This window comes from Drosophila guanche, unplaced genomic scaffold (assembly GCF_900245975.1).
Source record: "Drosophila guanche unplaced genomic scaffold, DGUA_6, whole genome shotgun sequence".
NCBI classification, from domain to species: domain Eukaryota; kingdom Metazoa; phylum Arthropoda; class Insecta; order Diptera; family Drosophilidae; genus Drosophila; species Drosophila guanche.
Window position 1 is genome coordinate 8409818 of NW_022995747.1, and position 10996 is coordinate 8420813.

Genomic DNA, 10996 nt, shown 5'->3' on the forward strand with positions numbered 1-10996 from the left:
GCATTTAGCTTTAGCATAGATTTTTTTCTCGGGGGGGTGCAGCTCTCTAAAAATCGCCAAACTTTTAGTTGCCATCAATGGGGGGGGTTTTGCAATTTGTGGGTTCTGCGCTTCGCATTTTATTTACAGCTCAGTTTGGTTTTGTTTCTGTTTCAGAATAGCAGCTGTACTTGAAAATTTTGTCATGGTGTTTCTTTTTTGGCTTTTTTCTGGCAAATTCGTGTTTTGTTTTTGCGCTTACTGTGCCTGCAAGAGTAAAGGATAAACCTTAAAAAATAATATGGGTGTTAGTCAAAATTGGAAAAAAGTAGTAGTCGGAAAAAATTAATTGTAATGCAGGAAAAAAACGGTATATGCGGGAACTTGATTTCAAAAGCAAACAGCACGATATTTGGATATGCAATAATAAATTGTATTCACTTTGTTTGCTCTTCACCCGAGAGAGAAAGAGCGAATTATGCTAGAGCACGGGATTAGCAAATAAACTCACAAACAGACTGGCAAATGTGTATTACGTATGGCGAACGCTGTAAGGATTATACGAGTACGAACAGATCCATATGCAATTCATGCGCTCTTACCCACCCACAAAAAGTAACACAACAGAGAACTCTGAATAATAATACTATGGTAAAGTATATGTTTTTTCATGAATTAACTGGAGTTTCGTTGAACCTTTGCCCTCTAGGGATTTCCTTCCAATATTAATGTTTACGTTATTCGGAAAAACATTCACTGAGTCCATGGCATGCATATACAAGAGTTTCAATCTACGGTACGACGTATTTGCATTCGATAACAAAATGCAAAATAATAATATATGTAAGCAGAAATACCTAAATAATGGGAATATTTTGATTGCAACCAAAAATATGTAAACATATTGCCAAGAACTAATCAATAATGGAAGAAATCAAATCAAAAACAGCACAAAAGAGTCGAAAATGCATTCAAAACTTTCAACAAACGTACGAGAAGTGTACCAGAAATGTACGAAAAATGTTTCAATGTTCTCGGGCAGCTTTCGTTCATGTACGAGTGTGTGTGTATGTATATGGTATATCTGAGTGTTGGCTGGTACATACCTGTGGGCTCACTTGGAACTGCTGTATCGGGTAGGCGACCACGCCGGCGGCCTGCGGTATGGCAGTCCCGGCCACGCCCGTTGCCATTTGCTGTGCAGGAGAGATCTGGGCCTGGGTGACGCCTTGCCAGGTGGCCGGTATCTGCACTCCCATGCTACAACAAAACAGAGAACGAACACACAACACACATTAAGCCCAGAGTTGAAACGGAATAGAGCAGAGCAGAGCAGAGCAGAGCGGAACGGGATGGTATGGTATGGACTGGCACATTTACTGATCTGCCTCTGCACTGAAATGGTCCCTGGAGCGTGGTGTGCGCCACAATTATCACAGCCAGACGACAGATGACAAGGAATGGAAAACGAGTGCATGGAAAACAAATTTACGCGACTGCGATGCAAATAGCACGTTATGTTGACAGCCCGACACACGGAAATGCATTTCATACGGCCGCAGACCGACGCGGAACGACCCGGACAGACGCAACGCGACGGTGCAAATGAAAAACTTTCGCAATTAGCAAATGAATTCAGTCATCCGTCATGCTGTCGTTCCCCTTGTCGCTCCCACTGCCGCTCCCGCTCCCGCTCCCGATGTCCTTGTCGTAGTCGATCCCCCGTGGCGGTTCAATTATTTCACAAAGAACAAAGCAAAGTGGGGGGTGCGGGATTTGCATCCGCTGCATGGGCATTCGGGGTATTATAGACATATTCGGGGACACGGGCAAATCAGCTAATAAAATTATTGTGCCCAGGATTCAATGACAATTGAGAGAGGTCTGCTTACCCCATATATCCCTGCTGATAGCCGCCGTACTGGCCAAAGTGGTAGCCCTGGATGCCCTGCAGGAATTGGTTCTGCACGGCAGCAGCGCTGGCCGCCGCCGGGGTCACAGCTGTGGCCGTGGCCGAGGAGGCCTGGTATGTGGGTGTGGGCGAGTACCAGCAGCCGGTGGCCGCCAGCTGCTGCCCGTAGGCGGCGGCAGCCGTGGCACCCAATCCATATGGGAAGCCGGCGGCGGCAGCAGCGGCGCTATTGAGTGCCTGTGTGGCGATGGTCTGGGCATTGTTCGGATCGCCGCTCTCCTTGCCCCACGAGCACTTCACGGGCTGTGCATTAAGTTCTGTGTTGTGCACGCCAACGATGGCATGGGTGGCGGCCTCCTTGGTGGAGAAGCTGTGAAGATAAACAATATTTCAAAATAAGTTCAGTTTCAATAAGATTCAAGGGAAATCAAGCTCATTTTTTGCTCTACTTACCGCACAAAGGCGTAGCCCTTGTCCTTGAAGACACGAATCTCTTGTATCGCTCCATAGGGCGCGAATGTCTTTTGGAGCACCTCCTCGCTGAGGGCGGTGAGGGCGCTGTTGACGCCACCAACATAAACGGTGCAATTGGAGGGACTGCTCTGGTTGTAGACCTCGTCAAAGGTCAACGGCTTGATGTTCTCTGCAAAAAACAGAATCAAAAGAGAAAGGGACGTGAGACCAAGTGTTACCCTGTGATGGATCTTGTTTTAATGTGTCCATTTCAAAAAAGAGATTTATGGGCTGAAGTTTTTTGTGGGACTGTACACCGTACACCATGGACTGGTGCGTTTTTTGCATGATTAATATGCAAATTAATTAACGGATTTACCCGCAATGGCGACCGACGGCGCACACACACACACATACATACTGAATGTGCCTCTGCAACGTTTTGGTAATTAAAATAACCGCATGCACTTAGTCAATATGCTCGAGTGTGTGTGTGTATCTGAGAGGGGGCGGTGTGGCTCCTCTCTTCTCCGCCACTGTTGCTGCATATTTAAAATTGTTGCGGTTGTTATTGCATTTTTTATTATACGTATTTTGCGGAAATACACATACATATTTCGTATGCCGTTTTATTGTCGGTATACTGTGCCGTGTGCCGTGTACTTTGTTGTGCGGTGCTTTTTTGCACTCACTGTACGAGGCCCTGATTGCCGCTGTTGATGTTGCTGCTGCTCGGATTGGATTGTTGTTCGGCCCTGTCGCCCTTTTGCCACGAGTATTTGGTATGTATGCAAAAGTTACACTAATTACTTCCTTTGAGGTTAAAACTAAATTTGCACTTTTAAAAATAATGTCAGCTTTGCGTGTTTATGTCTTTGTTTAGCTCTGAAACATTTCTGCGGCCATTGTGGAGCGGCCTGACTCTGTTGTTCGCCCACTTCGCCGTGCAATGTGGCACGATTCCATTGTATCCCCTAATGACTGAGATTGTGGTGGATCGATTATGTAATTGTGTGAAGGGAAGTGCCACGAGATGTACTATAAATCTTTACTTGAGAGATTCAGAGAGTCGATGGAGAATAGAGAATGGAGCAGTCTTGAAACTGGTGTTGAAAATTAACCATAAAGAGTGGAGAAGCCATGATTTTATTGCTGTCTTCTACTTTGCACAGATTTCATTAGATCAATGTGAAAATTGAATATGCGGCAAACTCTTTAGATTAATTTGAAGACGTTCTTCAGCTCTATCGCTATCTGGCCTAACTCCACCCCTTGGGAACTGTTTGAACATCAGCGTATCAGGCTACTTGACATGGACTCTCAGTGGCACAACAGCTTGTAGACTTATCCACCCACTTATCCTGCTGCACCCCATGCCCCTGCTCTGGGAAAATACCCATCAAAATGCCATTGCAGAGCTGCCTGCCGCCCTGCTGCTGCTTGTCGGGATTTGTGTGTTGTTGGATTGTTGTTTCGCGTTGGGCTGTGCAGCGAACATGCCAAACAAAACACAAAAATATGGCTCAATGACATGCAACAGGATTGCTATAGACCGCTGCAAACACACACAGGCACACACACACAGAGGTACAATCACTCACACACACGCATTGGGTACATAACCAGAAGCAGGCTTCATGGCGAGGGTGCACCGAAAAACTAACAAGCTCGCAAATACTTTTGAAAGCTTTCGCCACAAATGTATGCGCTTTGGCCACGCACACAGCAACACACACAAACACCACACACTCTCTCCCACTTATACACTTTGCCACACGCAAACGGCATTGCATACTTTTGAGCGCCATGTTTCACTAATTTGCACTTTGCTTTGTGTTTGTGTTGCCCTCGCCTTATGTTGAATACCCTTACTGAGGGTATGACTATTTACCCTGGAAGCTCACAACAAAAATTATTGATTTATACTTGTAAATATTGATCAGAAACAATAGTAGAATTGATACAGAAATGTTGATACCGTCTTCTCCGTTAAACTCTTCTTAATGTATCTGTTGTAAGTGTATGTGTTAGAGTACCTTTATTATCGTCTACACCCCATATATCCTTGCCTTTTTCCTATACATTTTCTGTTCTGTAATTTCTTTTTTACGCTTTTGAATAAGTGTAATTAAATTTTGAAACTGCAGTCAGCAAGAGGCAGCCCAGCCCCCCCATCAGATATTCTTGTACGTGCTCAGCCTTGAGGCGCCCATTTGCTGAGTGAGTGAGTGCTTGTTGGTGGACAGTCCTTATCACAGGGAACCTATCCCGAACCCCATCCCATAAAGGTAAAGACCTGCTCGCTTCGTTTCATTTCATGTCCGCCGCAAATTAAAAACACTCGGCCCCCCATTTAAGTGCGGGAGCGTGGCCATAATTATCGCATATTTTTGTCTACGACAAACTACAGCGAGTGCATTCCACTCCATACTCGTTTCTGGCCTGTCCTGGCCGGGACTGGACTGCCCTAAACTGGACTGGACTGACAGTGGCGCAGCCACAAATAATTACAGTCCGGCAGGCAGCCAGGAGCCATTACATTGCCAAATACAACCTGTATGGGCCGGGGCCAGCCGCTTTGAGTGCTCCCATTTTCCTAACGATTTGAAATTTTAATGAGCAATTATAGGCATGTAAAACTAAATCATGAAATAATCACCAAATCATTAACATAAATAATTCACATTTTTATACGGCATCGCATCAGCAACAACATTGCCTCGGGGGCGGACAGGCAGTGTGCTGGGCGGGGCACTTGAGGAAATTCAAAAGTAATTAATATGCAAGGAATGTTCGTTCGTTCGTTCAGCGGGAGGCTGGGCTCCGCACTCTGGGTGGGCGTTGCTATGAGCTAATTCTGATGCGTGTTTTTGGCAACCAACAAAAATGAAACAGTCCGAAATCATATGGAAAAGGAGATGTAAAAATGGAATGTGATATATTTACAACTAATTCTTGTATCTTAAATATAAATAAAATCCTGCAATTCAAAGCTAAAGATCTTCCAGCTCTCATGACATTCTTTTAATCGTTTTCCTCCAAGTCCCAGCTATTTTACTCTGTTACTCACTCCTTTCGTTCTCTATGATGCTCTGCCACCAGCCCCCAGAATGCATTCAGGCATTTCAACTTTTACTTAATTGTGCTCAACTCTGCATAAAATTTTGATTTATTGCATCGGCTGGTGACTGCCAGGTAACGAGGGCACATAACTTCTGTCTCACAAACCCCAACGTTGCTGCCACCCACCATGCCACGAACCTCCTTTCGGCTCCTACGGGTTCTGCAGTCTGCAGTCAAAAGTCAAATAGTTTTGACAAAGAAATTTGTCATACAACAGTGGCTGGCGTCTTTGTTCTGCGTTGTCGTCGGCATATTGTTTCTGGTTAATTAAGTTATTACCATAATGAGCTTGTTGGTATTTTTAGACCTTATTTATGGGCATGCATTGGAGTGGAGATGGCGGCCAGAATCTCAGGTAATCGTTTAACAAAGGTAAAACTTTGTAAAAACTTTTGGCCTTTGAACAATAAAAAGAAAAGGGAAAAGTTCGTTATAAACCCCTAAAATAGAAAAAAAAGAAAGGGAAAAACTTTTAGCCGGGCACGAAATTGCAAAGCGACGCCAAAATTGTCACAACTGTAAAATGCGCAATTGCGTCGGATCGTAAATCTTTTTCAACAATGGGGCACACGCAAACACACATCACACTGCCACAGCGGGTTGGCATTCACACAGAGCCACATGAGTGGCTCACTAAACGCGAACGCGGAGGGAGGAGAACGGCGAACTGTGGACTGATTGCTGGGAGCATAAAATGTGCAGCCTGCTTAAAACATAAAAATGCCGGGTCCAACTCCACAGCTCGCTGGGGTCTGAATTGCCAAAGAATCGAGCAAAGTGGCTGCGTAAAACATGAAGTAATGCGAATGCCGAATGCCAAATGTGAAATGAGTTGAGTGCTACAAATCGTAAAGTTTGGCAGGCAGCAGGCAGCCAGCAACAACTAGGCAGGCCATAAAACCAGCCCCTAGCTCCCGATCCCTGTCCCTGTCCCTGTGCCACATATACGGGGGATACATATGTATCGTATATAAAACCCTTCAACGAATGGCACATGGCCACATCTTCGATTTTGGGCTGCTGACTCGGCAGCGGCAGCACTTGAGGCGATCAAAAAATCAAAATTATTTCGCTGTCAAATTGCTAATAATAACTTGTATTACATGAACCAAACTACCGCCCCACCGCAGCCCTGAATCACCTTCTGCTCTGTGCCCCAATCGTAGGAACAGACAAATCCGTGACACAGTCCAATAAACAATGAGACCAATAAAAATACGCTTAAGCTTTCATAGGCGTTTTTTATGACAACAATATAAATGCAAAAAGGGGAAAATATTATGCGAGTACACTACGGTTTTGTTCTATCCCATTCTGGCCTCTCTCTCTAGCAGGGGAATGCGAACCCTTCAACAACTTCAGGCCTTTGCCTGCACGATAAATTCCACCTTGGCTCCTCAACTATAGTTTCTCTGTGTGTGGGGTGTAGCCTTGGCTAAAAGAATGCCGAATGTTTGTTGTATAACCATGAAATTTTACCCTCTGTGTCTCTGTGTGTCTATGTGTGTGCCTTTTATGATAATAGTTTCGTGTTGGCAAAATTTATTTATCTGATTTACCCTCTCTACCCCAAAAGCCACCTCCAGCCCACACACACTTGGGTGTGTTCTGTCACTGTGTTCCTGTGTGTGTGTGTGTGTCTAACAAATAAAAATTATGTTAAAACATGCAAATATGCGTTAAGTTTTGATTTATGAAAGACTAACGACAGAACAAACGAACGAACGAACGAACGATGAGTTTCCTCCCACGAGCATGTTTGTCCGCTGTTAATAATGATTATGCCGCGCAGCGATATAGTTACGGTTAAAGTTAGATATCTGCCTATATAAAAATGCGGTTGACAACGAGCTTCGTCATAACATACCGTCGAGGGAGGGACGAGACTAAATGAAAATTGATTTGCTGGCATCCCTAATTGAATGCCTCTAGTCGCGTTTTTGTTTCTATTTATATTTGGGGTCGCGTCGCCGAGACGACTAATTGAAAAAGTTTAAACCAAATTGGGTACAGCCCATTACGGAAATTAAGCGCGTGAGGTTTTTCATTTTTTAACAACGGTAGAACGGTAGAGAAAGGACGAATATTAAGAAAACATAATCTGGCAGAAAATTTGTGCGGCGTTTATAAATAGCAAGCGGTTGCCGGTTGCCCGGTTCCAGGTTCTTCAATGCCCCCCGAATCCTGCCCGAAATTCAACAGAATTCTGTCCTGACTCCTGTCGGGCTACCTTTGGCATTCATTGTCATAATTTCCTGTAATAAGAACGACGCGTCGACTACCAGCAACAGAGCCACACACAGAGCAACAATGCCGCTTGATACGAGTATGTCTGGCCCTGAGTCCCTGCGGGTTGTACGCACACCGGAAACTTCCTTGGCCTGAGGGTTGTGATGGTAGTGGGTGTGGGGTGTGGGGTGTGGGGAGGCCAGGTGACAGTCATGATTTCCTTACCTTTACTCGCCGGCGGTTTCCGTGTGGCCCAATTCGTGCGAATTGAACGGGAGCCAAGCCACTGGCCATTCATGGCCGTAATGGCGCTCTCGGCTTCCTGCGGGGCGATAATGAAGACAGAGACACAGTCAGAATCAGAATCAGAATCAGAATGAGAGTAAGATTTGGCTTGCAGAGCAAACACAAAAGGAATGGGCAAAGTTACTGCATAAATATGCACCTAAATATGCTAATGCATCCGATAATGCTTACCGATTTCTTGATGAAGGACACAAAGCCATAGCCCTTGGACTTCAAGGTTTGTGGATCGCGCACCACGCGACAGTCGCTAAAAAGAGACGAAGAAAAAGAAAGAAAAACATTAAAGACTTTGAAAAATTCTTAAATATTTTTTCCACCCTCTGCGGAAACAATGGAAAAAAACTTGACAAACTTAAAAATTTATGCAAATTTCGAATAAAGACAACTCCCCAGGCGCTGGCTGTGTTGGGGTCTGGCCGACGTGTTCAAATATTTCCGTTCGAGTACAAAATACAAATATATTTTGTGTGCACACTGGTCTGGTGTGGTCTAGTCGGATCTCTGGTTTCGGGTTTCGGGTTTCTGGTTTCTCTGCTCCGCCTCCCCCCAATTGTCTGTGTTTGCGGAGTGGGCGTGGTCGTCTCTTGTAATTCGGAAATTAGAAATCTGACCTCATGCTGAAAACTTTTTATTATTTATCTTACAGTTTGCTTGGCCGCCCAACGACAACGAGCAACGGCAACGAGGCTGATGAAGACTTGAGATGCCAAAAAGCCACGCATCCTGCACAAGTCATCGGAGCTCTAAGGATGGTCGACGTTTCGGGGTTCGTTTGATTTGATTTATGTTATCGAAATTTCCTTCGTTTGAATAATTTTACTCGTAAATCGAACTACAATCACAACTATTAAAGATCCGCTCATTTCGGTCGCTTATATAAAGCGAGGGCCACTCCGCACGACTTCCGACTCTCAAATTGATTTCCCACAGCAATTGAACGACATCTCATTTCGGCAATTGGTGCCGCGGCACTAGAGTCGCGGCCCAAAACTAAGCCTGGCAGAACTGCCAGCAAACTTTGGCAATTACCCCCAGTTCTGCAGTTTACTTTTCATTTATGAAACATAAACCACAGTGGCGGCAACGGCAACGACAACGACACAGAAGTTGGCTGGACGGCAGTTTTTCTTTTTTTTTTGTTTATGATTATTATAAGTAAAATGCCGAGGGACCCCTGGCTTCTCTGTGGCTGTGGATTTGGGTGGTGCTTGGAGGACTGGTGTGGGGCAAAAGCCAGGCGACTTATTAAATATTCACACGCGCCGCGCATTTAACAAAACGAAACCAAAATGCGCCGCCCAGGCCCCCAAAAACATAATGCCAAACCAGGCAACAACAACGACAGCAACAAGAAGCCGCCTCGCCTCAATGGCGGAAAAAGGGCAAACAACGCAGCGCACGCATAAAAGTTTTTGACAAGAAAGTCCGACGACGGACGACGGGTCTTGATCCCTGGGAGCCGCACGACCGAATCCGTGCCAACCCCACACCGGGCCACCCGACTTTGTGCGTTAAGCGTTTTGACATGTCGGCAAGCAGATCGACTCCACGCCAAAAGAAAAACCAAAGAAATAAAGTTCTTTAAGCCAGCAACAACTGGAGGAGTCTCTCAGTCGCTGTCTCTGCCTATGCCACCCGACTGTTGAGATAATCAGGACACAACGTGGCTGGGTAGTCCTTTTCCCATGCCTCGCTCGATGTGGGACATGTACGCGTATCGGTGATAATGATGTCAGCGATATGTATCAGAAAGGTGCCAATCGATTGCTCAATAAGCCTGAAATGCGTAGCCATCGATACGGCTGTCAATTGGAAATGTAATGGCAGAGAAGGAGGCAGAGGGACAGGGACCGGGGACCTGCTCATTAGTGGAACTGAGTGAACACAAGACCAAAAATCCTTTAACAGAATCAGGTTCATAATCATTAGAATGATTTTCAAATTATTAAAATTTAAATACAGCCTCCCTTTGGGAGAGGAGGAAGAGCAGCTTGGATGAGCAGATTGCCTGATTGCCTGATTGACTGGCTGACTGGCTGACTGAATCTCGAAGCGAGTCCAAACAAGCGAGAAATCCAAAAATCAAATACTTTAGCGTAATTTTTGATAAGCCGCCTCCGGGCTGGGCTGTCCCAAGAGGGCAGACTAACATTTTGACTTGAAACTTTGCGATTAAACAGAAGTTAATTAAGCCAAGTTTTGATGCTGCTGCCATTGCCACTTTTGCTGCGGGTGGACCCAGGCTTTTCATGCCGAAAATAGCAACTTAAATATTTGAATGACAGGCCTGGACTGCGGACTGAAAGTTGTCGGGGACGGTTTATATTTTTGTGGTGGCTGGCAACACACAAAAACCAACCGAGTCGTGACGCTGCGACACTTTCTGTGTACTTTCCAGCGCAGAGACAGAGCATCAGAGCATCGTGGACAGTCGAAAAGAGTTCGGCAAATGGGAAATTTGCATAAATTCATTTTTCCCCCCCGCTCGGTTATGAATTTTTTATGCTCTCCGGCAAGCGGCTTACGGAACACAGAACAGAATCATACAAAAGCCTCCTCACGCGCCTGCCAATAATCAGGGAATGTGTGACGAAAAAACTGTCAAAAAAGAAGAAAAAAACAAACAAAAAATGGCAAAAAAAGAGAGAAAAATGTAAATGGAAAAGGAAAAGGGGAGTGTCAACTGTATAAAGGCAATTCCAAGTTAACTGGCAAATGGAAAATTTGCATTTTAATACTTACGAGATTTCGCCGAATGGTGTGAATGCTTCGCGCAATTGCTGAGTTTCAATTTCTGAGCTCAAGTCACCGACAAAGATGTGGAATTGTTCTGCAAGAAAAAAGAAAGAGAGAATGAGTCTGGTTACGTTTACTGGAGGATGTCGTATCAATGTGCCATGGCAAGGGTTTCCCCTGGCGGCACATCGTGAGTCTTACAAAATATGCGCCAGATAAAAACTCAAATCAAAAAAGGAATCTCAAGTCATGCGCTTT

At 45.0% G+C, this 10996-nt stretch overlaps 1 protein-coding gene across 2 annotated transcripts in view; it reads right to left on the reverse strand.

Annotated features, from left to right (window-relative positions):
• The window catches only part of LOC117582993 (nucleolysin TIA-1), a 39607-nt gene that overhangs the window by 3544 nt on the left and 25067 nt on the right, over nucleotides 1-10996 (reverse strand). Inside the window, exons 3-9 of one of the 2 annotated variants that reach the window (XM_034271142.1) lie at nucleotides 10745-10832; nucleotides 8174-8249; nucleotides 7922-8018; nucleotides 2345-2534; nucleotides 1872-2261; nucleotides 1086-1239; nucleotides 102-267 (exon numbers count right to left, since the gene is read on the reverse strand). In XM_034271142.1, the coding sequence (XP_034127033.1) occupies nucleotides 238-267; nucleotides 1086-1239; nucleotides 1872-2261; nucleotides 2345-2534; nucleotides 7922-8018; nucleotides 8174-8249; nucleotides 10745-10832 (1025 nt within the window). In that variant the 3' untranslated portion in view covers nucleotides 102-237. Of the gene's footprint in view, nucleotides 1-101; nucleotides 268-1085; nucleotides 1240-1871; nucleotides 2262-2344; nucleotides 2535-7921; nucleotides 8019-8173; nucleotides 8250-10744; nucleotides 10833-10996 lie in introns of those variants that run through there. The other variant, XM_034271141.1, reaches the window with a different exon arrangement.